This window comes from Mesoplodon densirostris, chromosome 17, assembly GCF_025265405.1.
Source record: "Mesoplodon densirostris isolate mMesDen1 chromosome 17, mMesDen1 primary haplotype, whole genome shotgun sequence".
NCBI classification, from domain to species: domain Eukaryota; kingdom Metazoa; phylum Chordata; class Mammalia; order Artiodactyla; family Ziphiidae; genus Mesoplodon; species Mesoplodon densirostris.
Window position 1 is genome coordinate 77,143,093 of NC_082677.1, and position 24,173 is coordinate 77,167,265.

The following is a 24,173-nucleotide window of genomic DNA, read 5'->3' on the forward strand; positions in this document are numbered from 1 at the left end:
GGTCCCATTTGTTTATTTTTGTTTTTATTTCCATTTCTCTAGGCGGTGGGTCAAAAAGGATCTTGCTGTGATTTATGTGATAGAGTGTTCTGCCTGTTTTCCTCTAAGAGTTTTATAGTGTCTGACCTTACCATTTAGGTCTTTAGTCCATTTTGAGTTTATCTTTGTGTATGGTGTTAGGAAGTATTCTAATTTCATTCTTTTACATGTAGCTGTCCTGTTTTCCCAGCACGACTTATTGAAGAGGCTGTCTTTTCTCCATCATATATTCTTGCCTCCTTCATCAAAGATAAGGTGACCATATGTGCATGGGATTATCTCTGGGCCTTCCATCCAGTTCCATTGATCTATATTTCTGTTTTTGTGACAGTACCATACTGTCTTGATTACTGTAGCTTTGTAGTATAGTCTGAAGTCCAGGAGCCTGCTTCCTCCAGCTCTGTTTTTCTTTCTCAGGATTGCTTAGGCTATTCGGGGTCTTTTGTGTTTCCATACTAATAGTGAAATTTTTTGTTCTAGTTCTGTGAAAAATGCCATTGGTGGTTTGATAGGGATTGTATTGACTCTGTAGATTGCTTTGGGTAGTAGAGTCATTTTCACAATGTTGATTCTTCCAATCCAAGAACATGGTCTATCTCTCCATCTGTTTGTATCATCTTTAATTTCTTTCATCAGTGTCTTACAGTTTTCTGCATACAGGTCTTTTGTCTCCTTAGGTAGGTTTATTCCTAGGTATTTTATTCTTTTTGTTGCAATGGTAAATGGGAGTGTTTTCTTAATTTCTGTTTCAGATTTTTCATCGTCAGTGTATAGGAACGCAAGAGATTTCTGTGCATTAATTTTGTATCCTGCAACTTTACCAAATTCATTGATTAGCTCTAGTAGTTTTCTGGTAGCATCTTTAGGATTCTCTGCATGTAGTATCATGTCATCTGCAAACAATGACAGCTTTACTTCTTCTTTTCCGATTTGGATTCCTTTTATTTCTTTTTCTTTTCTGATTGCTGTGGCTGAAACTTCCAAAACTATGTTGAATAACAGTGGTGAGAGTGGACAACCTTGTCTTGTTCCTGATCTTAGAGGAAATTGTTTCAGTTTTTCACCATTGAAAACGATGCTGGCTGTGGGTTTGTCATATATGGCCTTTATTATGTTGAGGTAGGTTCCCTCTGTGCCTACTTTCTGCAGGGTTTTTTTTTATCATAAATGGGTGTTGAATTTTGTTGAAAGCTTTTTCTGCATCTATTGAGATGATCATATGGTTCTTCTCCTTCAATTTGTTAATATGGTGTATCACATTGATTGATTAGCATATACTGAAGAATCCTTGCATTCCTGGGATAAACCCCACTTGATCGTGGTGTATGATCCCTTTAATGTGCTGTTGGATTCTGTTTGCTAGTATTTTGTTGAGGATTTTTGCATCTAATTTCATCAGTGATATTGGCCTGTAGTTTTATTTTTTTGTAGTATCTTTGCCTGGTTTTGGTTTCAGGGTGATGGTGGCCTCGTAGAATGAGTTTGGGAGTGTTCCTTCCTCTGCAGTTTCTTGGAAAAGTTTGAGAAGGATGGGTGTTAGCTCTTCTCTAAATGTTTGATAGAATTTACCTGTGAAGCCATCTGGTCTTGGGCTTTTGTTTGTTGGAAGATTTTTTTTTTTTTTTTTTTGCAGTACGCAGGACTCTCACTGTTGTGGCCTCTCCCGTTGCGGAGCACAGGCTCCGGACGCACAGGCTCAGCGGCCATGGCTCATGGGCCTAGCCGCTCCACGGCATGTGGGATCTTCCCAGACTGGGGCACGAACCCGTGTCCCCTACATTGGCAGGCGGACTCTCAACCACTGCGCCACCAGGGAGGCCCTTGTTGGAAGATTTTTAATCACAGTTTCAATTTCAGTGCTTGTGATTCATTTGTTCATATTTTCTATTTCTTCCTGCTTCAGTCTTGGAAGGTTATACCTTTCTAAGAATTTGTCCATTTCTTCCAGATTGTCCATTTTGTTGGCATAGAGTTGCTTGTAGTAATCGCTCTTGATCCTTTGTATTTCTGCAGTGTCAGTTGTTACTTCTCCTTTTTCATTTCTAATTCTGTTGATTGGAGTCTTCTCCCTTTTTTTCTTGATGAGTCTGGCTAAGGGTTTATCAATTTTGTTTATCTTCTCAGAGAACCAGCTTTTAGTTTTATTGATCTTTGCCTTTGTTTCCTTCATGTCTTTTTCATTTATTTCTGATCTGATCTTTATGATTTCTTTCCTTCTGCTAACCTCAGGGTTTTTTTGTTCTTCTTTCTCTAAGTGCTTTATGTATAAAGTTAGATTGTTTAGTTGAGATTTTCCTTGTTTCTTGAGGTAGGTTTTAAAAATAAAAAAACAGTTTTCTAAAGTGCCCTCAGTGGCCACCCCAGGACCAAGGCCCTCCCGCTGCCCCGCATGGCGGCAGAGTTGTGAGCCAACCCGACGGCATTTGTGCCACGATTTCCCAAGTCTCCTGCAACGGGAAGCTTGTTTTGGAAACAGCTTTAAACGAGTCATGACATCTGCCCCTCCTGAGGGATCTTCCTGTTGCCCCATCTGTCTCCTCCATCCGTTGTCCCCACTCTTGGGACCATCTTCCCCAGATGTGGATCCGGTGGGCCCGTGGGTGTCCCCATCTGGTGCCCCCTCGGTTCTCCTAAGCACCCTGCCCGGCAGCACTGCCCACGTGCTGTTTTCACTTCTGGGCTCTCGTTCGCGAGCCTCCTGCCTGGGATCTGAGCTGCCACCCCCTCGAAACTTTCAGCCCTTCAGGCACACGCAGCACTGGCTCAGGCTGGCCTGCACCCCACATCCCGGGTGAGGGCCGCCTTCCTCTGTGCCCTGTGGCCAGGGTCCTGCCACCCTGTGAACGGAGGGGATTGTGAGCCCCGGAGGGTGGGTCACCTTGTCCCGACCTCTCCCTTAAGGAAACTGAGACCAGCTAGGCGGTCGGATTGAGAATCCAGAATTCCCGAGACCACCGTGGTCCAGCCCAGAAAAGCCTGTGTCACCTCTCCACGCCGTCCTAAATCCCACAACAAAAGCCCCTTTGTGCTTTCCAGGTGCGGGAGAGAATGCTGCTGCCTTTCCTCTGGGGACAGGAAGGGCCCAGTAAGTCAGGCGTCCCTCCGAGCCCAGGACACCTGCCGTCCACTGGCTGAGCCCCCAGGGTGTCCCGGAGCCACGGGTGTCGTGGACCCACGGGTGTCCAGTGGACGGACACAGCCTCGCCCTCACGCAGTGGCCCTGTATTAGCCTCAGGCCCAGCTGTGTTTGCTCTCTGCCCTGCGTCTGCTCCTCACAGCCGCCGTAGTTACTGGGCTTGTGACAGACATTGTAGATCTAGCAGGCGGGGCCTGGCCCCCACCCGGTCCTTCTGTCCAGGTTGCAGCTTGTGTAGAATAAATGGAACATTGTTCCCGCTGCCCTGGAGGGTGGGGAGTGATGGGTGCAGATGAACACTCGTCCCAGCCCCGCCCGGAAGGCAGGCGATAGTATCTGCAGCTCTTGTGTCTTTTTTCCAACGGGGCAGGAGAGTCTTCCTGTTTAGCTCATGGAGGTGGGCGGGGGCCGCCCAGCCCTGCTCACAGCCCTGCGGGTGGCACATCTGCTCTGCGGCCCGCGGGAGGGGGTCCTGAGCCCCTCATGCTGCCTTCCACCCGAGTGGTTGGGTGTCGCTGGCTTCCGCTGGCCTCACCTCTGTCCGTCTTTCAGTCCTCGGTTCCTGTAGTCATCACGAGAGACTTCAGGGCACCCCCAGTATAACCCCCATGCACGGTCACTGTGCAGTGTGAAGCACACAAGCCAGAATAAAAGTGAGGACTAAGCACTTCCCACAGCCCTCTCTGGTCCCGCTGTGGGCAGTCCTAAAACGTCAGGGCTCATCCCTGCTGTGATTGGGAAAGGAAAGCATACGTGCCAGAACACGGGATGCAGACATGCAGTAAAACGCAGCATCGAGTGGTGAGCAGAGGGGGGGGGCTGGCGTAGAGCTGGGCGGGTGGGGAGGCTGGGCCGGGGCCCTGTGGGACGCGCGTCCGGTGTATGCTGTCCTGGAGGGTGACTGGGCACCAGAATCGGGTTGTAGTCAGATGGAAGGGAAGCCAGAGAGACAGAGAAGCGGCCTGGCTCTGCCGCAGCCGGGCTGGGGGCGGATGGATCGCCTTTGATGCCGCGGGGATACGTTCGGCCGTGATCTTACATGTCCCATCTCGGGCCGCCCACGAAAGGTGGTCAGAGCCCCCAGTGCCCTTGGCACTTGAACCCCACAGGCAAAGGTCAGACAGACAGAGCCGCATCCAGGTGCGTGTCCCCGCCAGCCTTGATCCCCCCATGGCAAGAAGCGCGGGTCGGAGGTGTGCGTGCTCAGAGCCGGCAGGGCGCCTGGTCTGGAGATCCTGGCCGCAGGGGAGGCCCAGGGCACGGAGGGGTGGCCGTCAGCCGAGTGGTCCCAGCTGCAACAGCGACAGGCGCGCTCCCTTCCCCAAAGGGGCCGGGAGACTCAGAGCACAGCCGCGTGGCGGCCTCCCGTGAGTCTGCCGCCGGACCGCGAGCCCACGTCCCCTTCCTCTCGGGCTTGCCGTGAACTCGGGGCTGGGAGGGCGTAAGTCATCTTGGGTTGAGGATGAAGAATAGACAGCCCTTCCGAGGGTCCGGTGCACGTGGACAGTGCTGAGGACCAGCGTGGGGTGCCCGTGGAGGGTGGGCAGTCTCCACCCGCCTTCCCAGGAGACTAGTCCAGCCGCCAGACAAAGGCAGAATCACCGGAAGGCCTCGGGGGCGGGTAAAGGAATCGGGGAAGGAGCTGTGTGCCTGGAGCCTGGGGCCAGGGCTAGACCCCCGATAGACCCTGAGCCAGGACGTGGGACCGGGGTATGGGTGGGGGTGGTCGTCTTCCGGGAGTGCTGGTTTAAGGCTGGAGGGCGCCAGCTGCAGACTCGCTAGCTGGATGCGTGGACCATGGAGGTTGCCTGGGGACGAGCTGCCTGCAAGCCCTCTGCCCGGCGGCCGCCCACCCTCCTTGCGGGTCCCGCACACATGGTGGCACGTGTCCCGGGGCGGGGTCCCTGCACACCTTCCTACGTTCTCACTGCTGCAGCCACGGCTGGAGCCCGTGCGGAAGCCGGGGGGCGCGGATGGCCGGCCGCGAGGACCGCCGCTCAGGCCAGCTGCTCGGGGCCTGCCCGTGGCTCCAAGAAGGCTGCTGCTTATCCTGTGACTGTGGATGACCTTGGGGGCAGGGATGATGCATTCAGCTTAGGAGAGCCGGGTGGACGGGGCTGCGGGAGACAAGAAACAGGGCGGAGCCCCGGGAGCACCTTAATCTAAGAAGCAGCAGCTGGGGGTGGGAAGGACCCGGGCTGCAAGGATCACGGGGCCTTAGAAGGACAGTGAGGACACGAGAGGGGGACAGTGAGGGGGACAGTGAGGTCAGGGAGGGGGACAGTGAGGACACGAGGGGGACAGGGAGGTCAGGGAGGGGGACAGCGAGGACACAAGAGGGGGACAGGGAGGGGGACAGCGAGGGGGACAGCGAGGTCAGGGAGGGGGACAGTGAGGTCAGGGAGGGGGACAGTGAGGACACGAGAGGGGGACAGGGAGGGGGACAGTGAGGACACGAGAGGGGGACAGGGAGGGGGACAGTGAGGTCAGGGAGGGGGACAGTGAGGTCAGGGAGGGGACGTGGAGGGGACAGGGGCCAACTGGGCCTGGGAGCCTGGAGAGGACTGAGTAGCCGCTGTGTCCAATTTCCCTGCTGCCTGAGGCTTTGCTGATCAGGGACACCTGCCTCACAGGTTGCCATGACAATGAAACAGGACCAGGTGGCAAGGGTGGCCTCGGCAAACAAGGGCGCGCCTGTGAGTGAGGGATGGTCCCTCCCACATTATCACCGGTGGGTCTGGCTGGAGAGGGTGGCGGCTTGGTCCTGATTTCTGCGCAGTCCAGGGAGCGCAGTCTTGCCCACGAGGAGATTGTCCCTGTTGCATCCCTGCGCAAAGGAAGAATTAATACCAAGCGTCCGTAACTATTTACAGGACCAGCTAGGCAGGAGGTCGGGGTGCAGCCGAGGTGCACCCTGTGTGCTCAGAGCATGACGCCGCCGCCTGTACCATGTGCTAAATATGCACACATGACCCAGAACGCTGCGTTAGCTCAAATATGCCCTGTTCACGTTGAATTCCATGCCTGCGTGTCCTTCCAGCTAAGGGAGCCCCTGTAGGGTCACAGGGGAAGCTGGACCACCCTTCGCAGCGGGTTTCTCTGGGGAACAGAGGCCCTGCCCCTGCCCACTGCCTTTCGCTTAGGGCGTCCGCCTGGGGCCCGTGGTCGGCAGCCTCTGGCCTCCAGTTCCTGTCCGACCGTCAGGCCTCCTTCCCCGGATTCTCTGCACCCTCTCCTGCCGCTGGTTCTTTCCCCATCTTGCGCTGGTCGCCTGCCTGTACTGCTGGGCGGAGCCGCATAAAATTACCTTCTTTGTAGGTTGAAAAGGTTTGAATATCCGCAAACTCACCAAACCCTGCACCTGGGAGAGCGTTTACATCTTAAGCAAACACCCTCCTGGCCCAGCGGCCGGCCCTGGGGCCAGGTCCTGAGTGAGCTCACAGGCCTGGGACGCAGCCAACTCTGCAGAAGTAACCAGTGTCAGCTGATCGGGGCTGAGGTCACGAACCCCCCCCCCACCCCCAGATGGACACACCCGCCAGCCCGAGAGCCGCATGTCAGTGGCATCCCTGTGTGACTCTGGGCTCCGGCTCAGCTGTCCCCCAGTGTGACTTGTCATCCCTGGCCCAGGGCCTGTCCTTGAGGCTCTGCGGGGCATCAGCTACTGAGCCATCCCCAGAGACTGCGAGAAACGTCTGCGTGCCCTTTGGCCCCAGCTGGCCCGCACGCCCTTCCTCACGCCGTGCATGGCCCACTCTTGAGAGCACAGCGTTGGGTGGACGTGAAAACCAGGGGCCAAAACGATGGTCCTAGAGCCGTCAGCACAGCGAGAGGAAAACCCCGGCGGCTTCCAGGTCTGTGGTGGAGCCTGTGGTCAAGGGCCACGTGGGGAGCGGGTGGGCACACAGGGACTGACGCGGAGGCCCGAGGGAGCCATGCGAGCATGGACCTGTGGCCCGGACGCCACCCCGAGGGCCTCTGGGGCTGCGGAGAGCCAGCGGGGGGAAGTGACTGCAGAGGGAGCGGCCTCCTCCTCACTCCTCTCCCACCCGAGATCACGTTCCTTTCGTCACGCACCTGCCCTGGGCGGCCCTTGGGGGCGGCGGCAGACACAAGCTGAGGCGCAGGCATGGGCAGCCGAGCGCCGCGGACGCGGGAACAGGGCTGGCGGCGCGCCGACGTCTGAGTGGTGCTAGAGCCTCTCGGCTCTCTGGTCTTTGGGGTAGAGAGACCAGGAGCTGACTAACCGTGCGGGGTTTGTCCTGATGCTCCCCTGACCGTGGCCCCTGGGGGGACAGCAGACCCTGGCCTCTGACCCCTCCCGCCCGACCCCACGCCTCAATGGCTGCGGCCGCACGTTTCCTGGATGAACAGATCACGTGTCTTTGGAGGGAAGACCTACAAACCAGTAGCTCTCTTTTTAAACTCCGAGTCGGTATCCGGAGCGGACCGGTTTTAAAGGAGAGTGCGTGCTTGTTTTGTGCACGCTGAAGCATGGTGCCTTCTGGCTGGCTCTGCACAAGCGCAGGGCGGGCATTAGTACTCCACCCTCCAGACCTGTGGGCCTCGGACCTCACCTCGGAGGCCACGCAACTCAGCAGTGGGCCGGGCACGCATCTCACGTTCAAGCACAGCCTGGAGAGGAAGCGTTGGGGCTGGAGAAGGGCGCCCGCAGCTGAGCCCGTGAGCCCAGAGCGCGTGGCCCAGCAGCTGGCTGAGGAGTGTGGCGACCTGCCTGAGGCAGTGGCCTGGAGGTCGGGCCTTCGACCTTGACTCGGTCGGTCGGGAAGAAAGGACAGTGGGAGCCGGCGAGGCTGGACGTACCCCGGGCGTGCGCCACAACCTCCTAGTAAAAGCATGTCGGGCCTGAAGACTCCTTTCTCAGAACGGTCACCTCTCAGGCTGTCAGTCACTCACTCGGCAGGTGTCCACCACCATGCTGGATGCCCGAGGCGTCCCTGGGGCAGGAGGGGGCTGTTGTGGTCTCTGCGTCTCCGAGGGGGTCAGAGGCCAGCCACCCTGAGCGTGATTCTGGAGGCCGTGCTCGGGGCAAGGACCCGCCTGAGGTGTGAGCCACAGGCCGCGTGTCAGGGACATGGGCGAGGGCTGCCCAAGGAGGAACTGGGCCAGCCTGGCTACAGAGGGCCTTGCCCACCACGCTGGGAGCTGCACCCCGATCTGCAGGAACGTCCGTGGTCCCAGCCCCTGGGCGGAGGGTGTGAGAGCTGTGCTCGCGGGACTCGTGTGCCAGCGCCAGCGGGAGGCCACAGAGGAGCTGTTACAAGGAAGACGTGGGAACCCTCCAGCAAAGGCCAGGTCAGACCCGGGACCATGTGATGCACGACGGGAGCGTAGACGGGGCGCGTGTTGGCTGTGCCATGACCGGTGCCCCCAGTGGCGTGAGCAGCTGGACTCCACAGCCTCCTCTGGGGTGAGCGGCCCGGGGCCCAGGCTGGGGGAGAGCACATCTGCCTCACTCCCACGACGGAGAGGACGGGGCCCTCGCTGCCATGTGCATGCACAGCCACGGCAGCCCTGGTCCAGCCGGAGGGTCGGCTCCAGGCTGGGCTCAGCCCCTTGGGTCCTTCCTGCTGGAGATCTGGTCCTTGGGGGGCGGCCTGGCCTCCCCCTCCCCCGGGAGCGCCAGCTGCAGAACCAAACCCTACGTTTTAACGTTTTAACGAGCTGCGACGGGCCCCCCGCCCCCGTCCCATTTTCCTTGTTCTCAGCCACCACCACCCCGCCCCCCAGCCCCTGGCAGCGGTGTTCTGAGGTCTGGCTGCCGAGGACCTGGGGGGTCGCCCCTGGGAGGTCCTGGCCGGGCCCTGCGCCCCCAACCCCCGCCGTCCTGCCTCCCGCCTGCCCGGCTTAGGGAGCCGCTGGGCGCGGGGCCCCGCAGGGAGGGTCTGGACGGGCGACGGGGAGGGAGCCGGCGCTGCGCGAACCCTGCCACCGCCTGGCCGCACGGTTAACCGGCGGCGGCGGGCAGAGCAAGGGGGCCGGCCGCAGGGCCCGGGCTCGGGGACGGCAAACCCGAGGCCCCGGGGGGAGAGCCCGGGTCCTCGCGCTCCGGGCGGGCGGCGCGAACATGGAGCCCGACCACGTCCCTTTGTGCGCCCAGCACGGGCGTTCCGGGCGGCCGGTCGCCACCTCCTGACGCTGCGGGGCGGGCGACAGCATGACCTTAAGCCTCCTCTCCCTGCTGTCGCGGGACCTGTCCGCGCTGTGGCTGCTCCTGAAGACCCGCACAGGTGCGCGGCCGGTGGGCGCCATGGGGACCGTGCGCGAGGGGGCGGGGCCCCGGGGGCCTGGCGCTTTGCCCACGCCGGACTCAGGACTTGTCCGCGGGGTCCGGGCCGGGTGGCGGGCGCGGAAGGCAGCCTCCTGGGTGGGCGTGCCGCGCGTCCCTCCCCCCCATCCTCATCCTCATCCTCGGGCAGCGCCTGCCGGGTACCGGGCCACAGTCGCCGCTCCGCCTGGAAGCTCCTTTGTTCCGGCTGCAGAGACCTGCTGATGCTGGGGGGCGCCGGTGGGGGCTCCCCACGCAGCGGGACCAGGGCTGGACTGGCGGGGGGAGCACCGCGGGGCGGGCTGCAGCTCGCGCTCCTGTACCTGCCTGGCTGGGGGAGGGTCACACCCGTGGTGACCGAGAACAAAGAGCTGGACCCGGGAGGGCGCCCAGTTTCCTGGGCTCGTTTCTAGGGACGGAAGGTGCTCGCTTGGAAGTAGTTTGTCGTGATTTCATTTTGCTGTGGGTGCTTCTGCTAAGGATTGACCAACAATGCGTTAAATAGTCTTTTGTAAATTTTAATGAATCAGCCACACCCTAGCCTTCAGTGCGTGAAGTTTCCGGTTTTATGACGAGCTGACCGGTAGGTGAGACGAGGGAATCAGTGAGTTTCCTGATGGACAAGGCTCAGGACGGTGACCGCCTGGGTGGCCAGGTTGGAACACAAGCTAGTACACGGGGTGAGAGCGTGTGATTCACGCCTGAGGTGGCAGCATGGTGACAAGGCTGGGATCCTGAAAGGAACGCTTCCTGGGGCTTAGAGCTTAGAGGCTCGCCAGTGGGCGGTGCGTTCCCTGCCCAATGCTGGAGTCTTCCCTCCTGCGTGGACCTGCGTGGTCATCAGAGACGTCCCTTTGTTTCCAAGCTACACTCCGGCTCTGATTCTTATCACGTTCCCTCAAAAATTCTAGGTGTTTTTCTAGCACGTGCTTTATTTGTAAGATAAACGGGCTCTTGAGTGAATGTCCTGAGGCAATTTGGGGTGCCTGAGGGGTGCAGGGCTTCTCCCCCAGTCTCTGGAAACCATCCACTGGTTTCCTACAGAAGGAAGCGTTTATGCAGTTTCCTAGAGTTGTTGGCACATGTGATGGGACCTCTCCCTTGGTGTTGCCGGGGAACACTCCCCAGGTGGCCCGTACCTGGCTCTGTAACCGGATGCTGACTTTCATGAGCGCCTGCTATTTGCGGACAGGTCGCTGCACCTCCTTCCTCACTTCTGCTCAGGCTGCACAGGATGGGGGGGTGGGGGTGGGGAGTGGTTGGCAGCAGCCGAGCCGGCAGCTGGGCCCTGGGCAGATGGAATGGACGAGAGTCACGTGGCGAGACCACAGCTCTGTCACCGCGTCCGGGGCAGCGGAGCCCGCAGAGCAGGACAGCAGGGCTGAGCCACGCTCCCAGACCAGGGCCAGGGTCTCCCGTCCTGTCCCTTGTGACACCAGTGAGGTCGCCAGGTGTGCACGACCTGCCACTGCCAAACCCCCAGCTCCCTCTCCACGGCCCCTCCTCCACCCCCTCCCCTCCCTGTCTCCCTGTCTCTCTCACTGGGTCTGTCTCGTCTGTCTCGCTGTGTCTGTGTGTGTCATTGTCTGTGTCTCTCCCTCTCTCTCTCCTCTCTCCCCCGCAGTCCCTCTGTCTCTCTGTGTCTGTCTCTCTGTCTCTGTCTCTCTACCTCTGTCTCTCCCCCGTCTCCTATGTGTGTCCGGGGCTCCGCGGTCAAGCTCCAGCGGGGCAGCGTCCGTGGAGGGCCCAAGCCCCGCTCTGCTCTGTGCCGCCCCGTCTGGCGATCAGGGACCCCGTCATCAGGGACCGCCTGGGTGAGGCTCAGGGTGACATGCGCCCCCGTCCCTGTCACCCAAGGCCCCAGCCTCCTCTGCCCTGTGCATCGTAGTTTCTGTTTTTTTGTGGGAGGGGTGTGTTTTAAGAAGGTTAATGCAGTTCCTTGTTTGGTCTTAGATATATCGAGCTGTGGACACTTAGGAAGTGGGACTTGATGAGTGTGTCCACCATCGAGGGGAGGGTTTGGGGAGCTTCTGGGGCCCTCGCAGGAGCGTGGTGTGGGTGTCCGGGCCGCACTGGCCTCCCACGCGGCCCGTTCTGTGAGCTGCTTTTCGAGGGCAGATATGGACAGGTCCCCGGGGGTGCTGCTCCCAGCCCCGCCTTCTGCCTTCAGAGCGAGGAGGGGCGGAAGTAGGTGGACATCCCTGAGCTTTGTGGACGCGCTGCTTTTTACTGTTGACGCGTGGTTGTTTTAGAAAAGAGCTGTCACCCATCTCCTTCATTTCCAAACATCAGAGGGCTCACACGTGTGTGTATCTGTGGTGTGTTTGTGAGACGTGTCCGACAAGCTGCCGGGGGCCCAGCGTGGCGGGAGGCTCGACCCAAAGCCGAGTGAGGGTGAGGCCTTGCTGCCGGCACATTGCTCGGACCCGCTGGCTTTCACTGAACCCCGAAGTGCCCGCGTCCGAAGAGGGCGTGGTGGTGGTGTGGCTTGAAGGGTGTGTGAGCTGCTGGCCGTCTGCCCCCGGGAAGGCGCCACATCCTCCGCAGGCCCTCGAGGCACCGCCTGCGGCCTCTGCTCGGCGCGTCCTGCGGGGAGGCCGGGCCAGCGTGACCCCAGCCGCAGCCCCCATCTCGGTCATCTCCAGGGCCTGGAATCCCATCTGGACCGTGTCCCTGATCCCTGTGGAGGCCCCGCCCGGCCGGGATGAGAGGCAAACACATCACAAGGGTGGGTTCCACCTAAGTGGGCGCCAAGGGTCGCTGCTTTTGGAGCAGGCAGGAGCCCGAGGGACTTCCAGCACAGTTCAGACGGAAGCTGGGGGCCTGCCGGGCGGGGGCCGCTGTTCTCCTCTCGGACCCGCTCTTTCGCGGGGACGTGGGCCGCTGGATGCGTGTTTAAGCGCCAACATTAACTCATCAGGCAGGTGCCCTCGGGCTCAGGACGCCCAGGAGAAGGAGGAAGGTTCGGAAAGGACTGACCCTCAGGCCCTGGGCAGGGGTGGACTTTTCGGCCGGGGGAGGAGCCGTGAGGCCCAGGAGAGGGACGCCCACCGTCTGGGCCCGCGCCTGCAGATCCCCCGCCCCTCTCCAGCTTGGCCGGGCTCTGGGGGCTCCCAGGAGCCATGGGGAGCTGGTGGGTGTCAGCAGTTCTGCTCACTGCGTCATCGTAACCTTGGGCCATCGTGTGTGACGACCTGCCTGGTGGGCTGGCCAGGCTCGGGAGCTGGACCCTGGCAGGGTTTGCCGGTGCTGTGAGGGGAGGGGGGCCACTAGGATGAGCATTGTTGATAATAAAAGGTCCACGGAGATTCTGTTCCGTGCCAGCCCACACCCGATGCCCGAGCTTGGAGGCTCCAGCCCAGGCCCCCAGGCCACCCTAGTCCTCCCCGACCTCTCACCTGGCCCACCTGCCCCCTGGCTCCCTGCTGGGTGTGTGAACCACCCTCATCCCTCCAGCCTGCTCTTGGCACTCAGAGTCACTGCGCAGAGTGACGTGTAGTAAATTAACCTGCCTGCGATGTGGCCACGAGGCCTCCTGCTGGGCTTCCATTTCCCCCCCCGACCCCCCACGCCCCTGTCCTGCAGGTCTGATTCTAGTTAATCAGGGCCCTTCTCCAGGGAGGCCTTGCAGGGGCAGCCCGCCCCACTTGGAGCTCCACGGTGTGGGTGCAAAGGAGGCCCTCGCCCATGGCAAGGGGGTCTCTTCTCGGTCCTCTGCGGGGCCCAAGGCCCCTTGGTCCAAGCGGGCATCCCAGGCCCCAGCCCGGTGCCCACCCTCAACCCAGGGTGAACCCAGCCGTCCAAGCACGCGGCCAGACCCCAGCTCCGCGACCCGGGGGGGAGCTGAGTGAGTGAGGCGGCACCTCTCCCCCCGCCCCGCAGCTTGGTCCTCTCTGCTGGGCAGGGCGGGCCCCGCCTCCCTCTGCTCTTGACGTCCAGATGCTCGAGCCTTCCATCCAGCTCTGCGGCCACCGGCCGCATGTGGCTGTTTATGGTCAAACCCGTTAAAACTGGATAAAATGAACGACTGCAGCCGCTCCACCGCATCAGCCACGTTTCAAGTGCTCGGCGGTGTCTGTGGGTCGGGCGGCAGAGACGGGGACACTCCGGTCATCTCGGGAGCTCTGGGGGCGGGGGACCTGTTCTGGAGACACGTGAGCCGCCGCGCAGATGAGGCGCACGCAGCGGGGGTGCCAGCGCTCTGGGATCAGGAGCTGGAGTGGCCCCAGCTGAGCTGAGAGACGCAGGACGGTCAGGCCGGGTGGAGGTCCTAGGCGGAGCTGTGCCTCCAAGCAGGTGTGGGAGCAGGGAAAGCCAGGGTGGGACCATCCCACCCAGAACCCGCCTTTCCCCGTGGGCACGTCCCTGCTCTCGGTAACGGCAGCAGAGCCAGAAGAAGCGGGAGAGGCTGAGGGGTGGATGCGGCCCTTTCCTGGCCTGACCTCCCCAAGATGCATTGCGGCCAGGTGCCAGCTCGCACACTAGCAGCAATTAAACACCTACCACATGCCAGACGCCATGCTGCACACGTGCACAAGCCTCCCCAGAGCTAGATGCTGCGATTATCCTGATTTACAGACAAGGAGACCAATTCAGAGAGGTTAGGTAACACGCCCAAGGTCACACAGCTCCCACCTGTCTCAGGAGCACTGGTCCAGTGCCCAGGAGACCAGGATCCCTGCACATAACAGGTGGTGATTCTGCAAAATAAAACACAGCCTCTGGACCAGGAGGTGGCCCAGAGGCCAGAGCAGCTCTGCAGATGGCATGTCTGTGTGAACCTTGGGGACAGCGGACAGTCCACGCTCACAGGTGGCTGCAGGTGCGCGTCTGCCCGTTCACCAAGGGCAAGGTCATTTTCTCCGCCCACAGCTTCAGATCTTATCAGATTTCGGATCAGAATTCTCCTTAGGGGCTTCCCTGGGGGCGCAGCGGTTAAGATCCACCTGCCAACGCAGGGGACACAGGTTTGAGCCTTGGTCCGGGGAGATCCCACACGCTGTGGAGCAACTAAGCCCGTGCGCCACAACTACTGAAGCCCACACGCCTAGAGCCTGTGCTCCGCAACAAGAGAAGCCACCTCAATGAGAAGCCCGCGCACTGCAATGAAGAGTAGCCCCGCTCGCCGCAACTAGAGAAAGCCTGTGCGCAGCAACGAAGACCCAACACAACCAAAAATGAAGGAAGGGAGGGAGGGAGAGAGGAAGGAAGGAAGGAAGAATTCTCCTTAGACTCTAAGGAGGAAATACAAACTCACGAGATTATTAAAAGTGTCTCAGCTAATTGCAGTGTCATTTCTTGGATCATTGCCGCAGGGTCAGGGACTCACCAGATCACATGCAGGGGAGGGCCTTACCGTTTGCTGTAACCCCTCTGAGCCCAGGAGGGGCCCAGCTTCCTCTGGTTTGCAGTTACTTGGAGCTCTTCTCCACGGCTCTGCAGAGCCAAGCCTCCCACCAAGTTCGACATGAGCCCCCCCCCCCGCCGCCAGCATTTCCACTGTCTAACCCCAGCCCCAGAATCACCCACCCTGATGCCGTCACAGGCTGAGGGCACCCCTGCCCTGCCCTTTTTTGCTCTGCTGCACCTGTGGTCGCCCCATCACTGCTGTGTGGCCTCGGGCAAGTCACTCAGCCTCTCTGTGCCTTAGTTTGCTCATCCAAAAAAAATGGGATAATCATGTCCCCACCTCTTGGTTTGTTGTGACAATTAAATGTGTCAGTACATTAAATGTACTTAGTAATGGTTATACCGCAACTGCTATTTCTCCTGTGGATTAAAGATTTTCTGCGTGAACCTATTTAAAAGTACTCCAGTTGCCCAGACAGCCTACAAGTTTAAGAAATTCTTACTTTTCTCCTATACTTTCTCTTATGTCCACTGGTCACAGTGAGATGTTTGAGACACACTTGCTTTCTTGATTGAGACCTCGGTGTTTTGTTTTAACTTTAATCTGTGTCATTGACTCAGTGGGCACTTGTGTGGGAATTTCATTTAAGGCTTTATTTTTGTTTTCATAAGGACCAGCGAGGGTGGCCTGTCCCCAAGTATGCTATCAACAACGTGAATCCTGCAGGAGTCGGGAGGTGCCGTGCACCCCCTTCTCCCTGCACACCCAAGAACCTGTGACAGTTAAGTTTGGGGGGTAGTCCCGGAGTCTCCAAGACAAGAGGTTTTCTGTTGTGCTCCCCAAGTTTGTCCGACTGTGGAGCCCTTCTCTCCCTGACTGGGGAGCGGGCTCTGCCGAAGGTGCAGAGAAGTGAAAGTCTGGAGCCCCCCAGTGTGAGTGGAGCCCCTGGAAAGATGCTCCATGCTGGTGTGAGGGTCAGTGGGTGTGAGGGTTGCTTATGCACTGATGCAGGTCACTGATGCAGGTCGGGGCAAGTCTCTGCGTGCTTGGCGAGCTGCCTGGAGCCTGTGTTAGAGAGGATTCTGAGGCCCGCTAGGGCTCAGCCGTCTGCCATCGGCAGGCGGTGCGACGTCTAAGCCAGGTATCTGCCATGTCCTGCGTCGCCCGGGACGTGGCAGAGGTGATGTAGTTGACATCCTACAGGACAGGATTCCAAAAGCTATTTTTTAAGAAGTCGTTCGTAGCTCTGAAACCGCCAAGCATGCGGTGTGAATATCCACAAGCCAGGCTGTGAAACGTGCGTGCAAGCTTCGTATCCGGAGCCCCTGGCGTGGGTGTGGAGCGTGCGCCCCAAGGCCCACCTGGCTGAAGCTGCTGCCCAGGTGGTCTCTTCTGACATCCAGAACCTTCACAAAACAGGTGTTGGTGACGGGGCAGGTGGAAACGCGTCCGCTGGTGACCCTGGGGGAGCCCTGGCCTCTGATTGCTGTCCAGCGCACGGAGGGAGTGTCTGATCAAAACCAGCCCCGCGGGCGGGTGGCCTTGAGAAGCCTGCACTTGTCTGAGATTAACTGAAAAGGCCATGGCTGGCGGGGCAGGATGGGATGAGGGTTCTACATGAGCCTTGCCGAGGCCCCAGGAGAGTCATTCCCATGCAGCCTGAGCTGCAGACACGCTGCCGAGTGGGCCGTGGCCTTGGAAGATGCAGGTCTGGAGCCTGGGTGGTAGGAGGCCGCTGGGCCTCATCTGCACGGATGGTGCCCCCTGTGGTCCCCCAGGGCCTGCCCTCACAAGGCTCAGTGTTTGTCCCTGGTGCCCACGCAGGAGAGCTCCTACGGCGCCAGCTGGGCCCCGGCTGGTTCCCTGAGCTCCGCTGGGGGTGCCTGGGAGCCAACCCCTCTGCTGAAGATGGGGCTTCCCTGAGGACGAGTTTGGTTAAGCATCTTCTCATATGGGGCCTTTTATTTTAAAATACATAAGGATTCACGTCCTGAGATCAGGAAATCGGGGAGAACAGTGGTGAACTGAGTTAACGATGCATCGTATGTGATGTGAAATGTTTGTGCCAATCCAGTAACGAGTAACTTGTTAAAAATACCCAGGATGGCCTGTGAGAGAGGATTCAGTCCAAGTGAGTGTAGATCTCCAACATACCGAAGGGCTGAATCCCAGAGCCGGCCTGTGGACTACAGGTTGCCATGGAGATGCCTCTCCTGCCTGACCAGGGACTCGGGGAGCTTATGGGTCCCTGCCTGACCGAGGGCCGGAACGGAGCCTGTTCGGAGCCCCAGGCATCCTCGTCCCCCAGCTTGGAGTCGCCTCTTTGCGGCCATTCCTCTGCACACACTCTGCTCTGGTGTGGGGCTTCCTGGGTGGGGTCTTGGTGGACTAAGAATCCCACCCACGTGACTTGGTGAGGCCACCCCACGGACTCTCCACTTCAGACTCTGAAAGGGCATCACGGGTGTATTTTGGTAGGAAATAAACAAAAGCCTCGGGTGTGGATGTTCAGCCAGATATAAACAAGGAAGAGACTTAGCTCGTAACGGACTTAGTGGACTTTGGGGCCCAGGGCCTCTTGCCAGCTGCCAACCCCTCCGTAGGAGCCCTCCTCATGCTCCTGTCCCCCCTTCAGCAAGATCCAAGGTCACCGGCAAGGCAGGGACCAGCCTCCGAACACGAACGCCAGGCTCCTGCACGTGCTGTGGGCTTCCTTGACCCAGACCCTCGCCACCTGGACGTGGCTTTCCAGGGTCCACGCGCTCTGCATCTCTCGAGCCCCGACCCTGTATGTGTTCTCGGCCTGAGGCAGCGCCGGCCGTCCCGGGGCCGCTCAGAGGCCCTTCCCGTCGGCGGCGCGGGCCCCATGCCGCCCGCTCTGCGTTGTGAAATCCTCCTCCTAAAAGAGAGCAAATATGCGACTCAGTTTGCCAGAGGAAGGAAGTTTGCTGCCGGAGTCTGATTGTGTTAAGATGAAACGGTGTGAAGATAAAAGGGTGGTGCCCCCTCCCCCGGACTCTCCGATTGCTGCGCAGACCAGGCTGGACTCAGGGGACCGCTTTGTGGCCAGAGATTCCAGCGGTTGGTGTTTCTTCCCCTTTGTCCTCATGTAGAACTGAGCTGGGTCCCCACACCACTGAGATGTCGTGAGCTCAGCGAGGGGTCATTCCCTCTGGCCACTGACAGGGAGCGGGCGTCTGTCCCCTGCGGTGCTCCGGACAGAGTGACCTTTCCAGACGGGCTCCCAGAACTGGTGCCAGAGGGGCCAGGTCAACCTGCAGACCCCGCCCCCAGCCCCCACCCTGCAGGGGTCGGAAGGGAAGCGCCGTCCTCTCCCCCCTGCACCCCTCCCGTCTCAGAGTGACTCTGTTGGGTAATTGCCTGGAGTCTCCGCTTACGTCTGGGCGACAGGAAAGCTGTTGTCGGGTGGTTATCTGTGAGGCATTGTGTGCACACAGAGCGGGTCTGTGCAGGAGCTGGGCCTCCCCTGACCCTGAGCCTGACCCTGAGCTGGCGGGCAGGGCGACCCCACTTCCCGTCCCAGACCTCAGATGGGCCAGGCCGGGCACCTCCACTTTCTTCTCAACCGGCCGTCACCTGCCGCTCGAGTGCAAGATAAAATATCGTGGACGAGGCCCTAGTCTTTGAGGGAGAAAGAAGCAGTAAGTGCCCGACACCGCAGCGCCTGCTGTCCACGCCATGTGCCTCGATGGCAGCTGGAAACTGCTCGGTTATTCTCAGCTCTCTGCGGGGCGGCCAGTGACCATTTAACATGTGTGAGTTTTTGTACAGTCCATTTGTCTGAATGGACCTCGTGTGCAGAGGAACCCTACTTTTAAACCTAAACTGGGTCATTTGATCTAAGGCACAAATTAGGTTAGTTCTGCCCAAGAAAATGCACGGGTGGTGGGTTCTGGGGCGCAGCTGCCGTGGTCAGCGGTCTGCACCCACGGGGCCTGCAACGGGCAGAAATTCTGGAACCAGCCTGTGTGCAAGTCAGAACGAACTTTGCCAAATTAGCCAGATTCCAAATGAAGCTCTGAGGAGTCATCGTCTATTCGTTCAGCACGAGTTCTTTGGGCTCCTGGCCTGGGAGTGGGCCGGCTGGTGCCCTCCGCGGGGGATGCAGGATGCTGTGAGGCCCCCGCCAGGCTAGGAGGCGGAGAAAGCCCCCCCGCCCCGAAGAGGTGACATCTCGGTAAAACATCTTGAGTAAAATTGGACCAGGAAACAGGGATGGGAAAAGCATCACAGAGTGGGCAGCCTGTGCAAAGACCCTGGGCCTGGCAGGACCTCGGCTGGTTGGGGAACTCGAAGCACGTCGGGGCGGCGGCTCCAAGTGCGTCCCTCTGTGGAAGCAACTTAACATGGACAGTGGTCCAGCCAGTGAGAAAGGGCAGGGGTGGTCAGGAGTATCAGCCGTGCCCCTAGTACGTGGGGAGCTGTCTGCCGTCCGTGGGAGCTGGACACGGAGGGCAGACAGCTCTGGTGCCCACAGCGAGCTCAGGAAGGAGGGAGTGTGCTCATCGGAGGGGCCACACGAAGGCCCTGCAACTCGGCTGCTCGGAACCAGGTCTGAGAGTCTCTGCAGAAATGCCTATCGGAGTCTTGATGTGGTCCTGGGGGGTCTGCGGGCTGAGGGCCGTCTTGCGAGGCCTGGGGAACTGCCCATCCCAGCATCCACGCCAGTCAGGGGACTTGCCAGCTGGCAGCATCCGTGCTGTTTTCTGCAGCCCTGGGTGTCTCCTTTCCAAGCTTGAGGGCGACCCCACTTCCCCGGGGGTCCGTCTCAATGACGCGCTTATCCCCGGCGGGCAGAGGCCGGATTTGAGGAGAACAGGGTCCGTGCTCGACAGTGTGGGCAGCGGAAAATCCAGCCTCCCGGCCTCCGTGCAGCTGCCTATCCATCGCACCTGACGTGTGTTCTAAATAAATGAGGTGTGACGGCCATAAACCACCTCGTCTGGAGTTAAAAACATTTCGGGTTTTCTTTTAGCACTTGTTTCCAGCCCTGTTTTTCTCCCACGAAAGAAAGCCGCTGGTGAGACGTTTCCCTGCACAGGGGAGGTGGCGTGGCCCCGAGCTGCCCGTGGAACCCGCAGAGTCGTGGCCTCTGAGTGTTTTGAGCGTGGCCCGTCATTCAGTCCCTGACCCTGAACGGGCTGCGGCCCTGTCGGGACGAGTGGCCCCGGGACGCGGCCCCCGTCACGTCCTCATCAGCACGAGGCAGTCACAGGGCCGCCAGCCATGGGTCTCGGCAGCTCCACAGATGACAGCCAGGATCTGGGGACGCGCCTGTGCGTTTAATTGTGCCACCTGCCCATGCTCGCTGGTCTGCAGGACGGAGGCTCATCCGCTCGGAGGGCGTTTCACTGTCTCCGTGACCCGAATCTCCAGGCCCTGGGGGCCTGGCTCTTCTCCTGGGTGTAGGAGAGCTGACTTCTAAGCCATTTGTGAGCTGTAGTCTCTGTGGGGAAGTTGTGTCCACATTCAAGGCTGCAGACCCTCCAGGACACCTGGGTCTGGAGACACAAGACGTGGGCCGCCAGTCACGTGATGCCAACCTAGCAGCAACTAGAGACATGGGTCCCCGAAGGCCCCCGAGCGACCTGGTTCTGTGGCCGCCTGCTGGTGCCCCGCATAGACGCAGACCCTGCCCGTGTCTGGATTCCAGCAGGAGTCTTCCTAAACCTTGTGTTTCTGGTCGACGCCTCCAGGCTATGACTGGGTCACTCGGGGCCCTGATCTAGGACTTGCGGCTGTCAGTACCCGGCTCAGCGCCCTGCTCAGGGTCAGTGTCAGGCTGGGGTGAGGCTCCAGGCATGTGTGTCTGAACCCATTGCCATGGCCAGGTTTCCACTCTGACCAGTGGGTTGTTGCACAGACAGCAGGCGAGAACCCCAAGGGTGGCCCAGCCACTCCCAGGACGTCGGTAGGTGCTCTCAGACCAAAGCGTGTCTGCTCCCTGAGCACTTGTCTCGGGGTCAGTCCTCCAGCTCCCGGTCCTGGCCCACTCCCCCCACCTCCCCTCTGCCCGCCTATCCTTCTCTGTCCCTCCTGTCCATCCCTGTCCCCCCGTCCATCCCTGTACTCCCATCCCTCCCTGTCCCTCCCTCTCCCTCCGTGTCTCTCCCTGTCCCTCCCTGTCCCCCCCCGTCACTCCCTGTCCCCCTCTGTCCCTCCATGTCCCTCCCTGTCCCCCTCTCTCCCTCCGTCCCCCTCCCTGTCCCCCTCTGTCCCTCCCTGTCCCTTCCTCCACTCCCTCCGCCTTTCTCTGTGCTTCTGACACACACCACGCTTTAAATATTGATGAATCACTCAGCGCACAGCTTTCTGTGCTCTGAGAAACAAAGGTTTCTGTACTGGAAACTGGAATCCCTTTTTCCAGGCCCGTGACCGCTGGACCCTCGAGTGTCTGCGGTGGGGCTGACCCAGACGTAGCTCGGGAGGCCATTTCCTCCAAATGACAGCGTGTTTCCGTCTGCTTTGCTCTCCCCGCAGATGAAATCATGCACCACGACATCAGCCCGCTCTGTGCTGCCGACATCCAGGACCAGCTGCAGAAGCGCTTTGCTTACCTGTCTGGTGAGTGCGAAGGCCAGGGCGTGTGACGGGGGCGGGGGGGTGTCTGCTCAGCCAGGCGGTCGGCCTCCTGGTCCTCCGTGACCGCGTCGTGGGGCCTGGGGACAATCCGTGCAGTACGGCCCGCCCCCCATTGCACTGATGCCTGTGATGAGGGCAGCTCAGAGCCGGCAAGTGCCGGCCAGGGGTCAGTTGGGTCCCCAGGGGGCGTGGCCCGAATGCTCCTGGCTGCAGTCTCCTGGATTCCAGAGCTTTCCTGGGACAGGGAGGAGGTGCAGGTGAGGCACAGTCGCCCCCGTGCAGTCCCCAGGGCCTGGGGTCTGGCTTCCGTGGCTCCGTCTTCTGGGAGAAGCCCCTGGGGTGCCACCGACAAGGGCGAGGGGCTGGCGCTGCCCACAAGCCTGTCCTGGGATCGCTCCGTATCTCCGGCCCCTGTCCGCCTGCCACCCTCCCCTGGGATCCAGGTTCTGTCTCCAGCCTGCAGGGACATCTTGCTGCCCTCTCCGGCCGGCCAAGGTGCTGGTGCCTTGGGCCTGCAAAGGCCGTGAACATTGCGCGACATCAGTGCCTGGAGCAGGGCGCTCGCCGCCCCCCCGGGCAGGCCTGCCCACCGAGGCTCCCTGTGCTGTCGGTCAGGGGCCCGAGGGTGAAGGCCCCCTGCTCACGGCCCTTTCCCCTGGCCAGCAGGTTGGGGTCTCTCCTGAGCTCCAGGAGCCAGTCCTGCGCCCCCGGGCTCACCTGCCCATCCCTTGGTGCCAGGAGCTGCTCCCCAGGCCGTGCCCTGTGTGGCTCTGGTCCTACACATGGACCCGCGGTGTCGCTCTGGGGTTTAAGTGCCTCTTGAGGCCTGAGCCCCGTGAGCAGGAAAGCTGAGCCTCTGAGGTTTGTCAGCGGAGATGGCATCCTGCTCTTCCTGGAGGGGCCACCACCGCAAGGGGCGCCCACCTCACGGAGGAAGGAGAGAGAGTGGGGTGTCCTTCTGAGAAACAAAAGTCCCCAACAGGACAGGGTCATGACCTTGACCTTCCTTCAGGTCTTCACCCGCTGCCCTCAGGAGGAGACCCCAGGGGGCTCTGACCCCCAGACACACCTCTTGTTATTCAGAGGCTGCTGGGTGCTCGGGGAGGGGGTTTTGCAGAAGTAACCACGGCCCCAGCTTGGCGGCTACAACGTCACTGACTACTGGGCCTCACAGGCCCCAGGTCCTCCAGCACATGGGGGGCCAAGGACAAGAGAGCTGATGTGACCAAGATACCCCACCGCTGGCCTGGGCTATGGCGGGGTGTCTGGAGGAAGGTGGGCGACCGATGGGGGCAGAGAGCGACCCCAGCCCTACAGCCACGGGAGGGTATTCTGCCAGCACCTGAGGGAGCCTGGAAGGTGACCCCGGGCTCAGGCGAGCCCACAGGCGGGTGGCCAGGCCCTGAGCTGAGGACCACCAAGCCCGCCGCCATCCCAGCCTCCAGAGCTTGGCCGACAGACCGGGCTGGTTCACGTCGTCAAGTCTGAGAATTGGTTAGAAGACAACACATCTTGAGTTTCAACGTCTGAAACAAAGCTGGACCGTCCTGGGTTTTTGTGGACACCCCGTGCGGTTTGGCCAAGCAGAGCCCGGGGGCGGGGGTGGCCCTCGTCCTCTCCACCCCTCTCCCACCCGCCAGGACACCCCGGCTGCCCGCCTCCCAACGTGAGGACGCCCTGGCCAGTTATCACGGTGCCCACCGCCTGCCCTGGACCAAACTGCCGTAACCTCCTGCCGGGGTGTCCGTGTGCAAAGGTCAAGGTGGCTGGCTTCGCAGCCCAGCGCCGCTGACACTGGGGGGACGTTGTAGGACGTAGAGCAGCCCCACCCACCGGAGGCCAGCACCCCCCAGAGTGACGACCAGAACTGCCCAGATGCTGCCAGCGGACACCAGAGTGTGCTGGTGGGGACGGTGAGAGGTCTTCAGGGGTCAACCGGCTCTGCCCTCGGAAGGGGCCCCAGGTGCTCACCTGTATCAGGCTGTCGGCAGCCGGCTGCCTGTGCAAGTTCACCGCAGACCAGCCTTGAGAGTCACGCGGCATCACTTCTGCCACCTCGGATGGGCCAGGCCAGCCTCGGTTCAAAGGGAAGAGGGAAGGACCCAGCCCCGGAGGAGCAGAGGTGGCCACCTCCTGCCACGCAGGGCACCGGCTGGCAGCAGACCACGCCTGGCCTCACCTCCTGGCCTCTGCACTGCCGCCCAGGTCGTCGGTGGGACAGCTCGGCCCAGACTCCCAGCCTGCATCTCCGCGCCTGCCCTCCCGACTGCCTGGCTCTGGGGAGCCGCGCTCACCTTCCCAGATCCAAGGCCACTGCCTCGTTGTCCCCCGGGAACTGTGTCGGGTGCACCTCCCCTGGGAAAAGTGCCCCCCCCCGGCCAGTTCCACCTGTACCTCCCCACACAGGGTGCCGAAGAGATGACTCCCATCAGACGGGAACTGTCTATCCGAAGTCGCCACAGGGCGAGCGGGCCGTCGGGCTGCAGCCTGATGGCACGTGCAATGTTTAAGCACTCGTCACGTCACCTGTGGAGCATGGAAAACGTCCACACCGTCAGGAAGGAAGCAGGATGCCAGCTTTCCGTTCAGCGCGGTCTGTCACACACAGACGCGCACGGAAGTGGGTTTGGGAGGAAACATGCTCCCGCGATGCCCCCGCGGTGGCAGAATAGCGGGTGCTTGTTTCAGCTCATCACTTCGTTCCAAATATTTCCATCGATAGCACACATTTCTCTCATAGTAAAACACATGGAAGG

The 24,173-nt window shown here is 60.4% G+C and overlaps 1 protein-coding gene across 2 annotated transcripts in view; it reads left to right on the forward strand.

The window, feature by feature from the left end:
- Window positions 1-24,173, forward strand: part of MCF2L (MCF.2 cell line derived transforming sequence like) — an 87,258-nt gene that overhangs the window by 17,041 nt on the left and 46,044 nt on the right. For both annotated transcript variants that reach the window (XM_060079620.1, XM_060079621.1), the window contains exon 2: window positions 21,316-21,399. In XM_060079620.1, coding sequence (XP_059935603.1) covers window positions 21,316-21,399 — 84 coding nt within the window. The remainder of the gene's footprint in view (window positions 1-21,315; window positions 21,400-24,173) is intronic.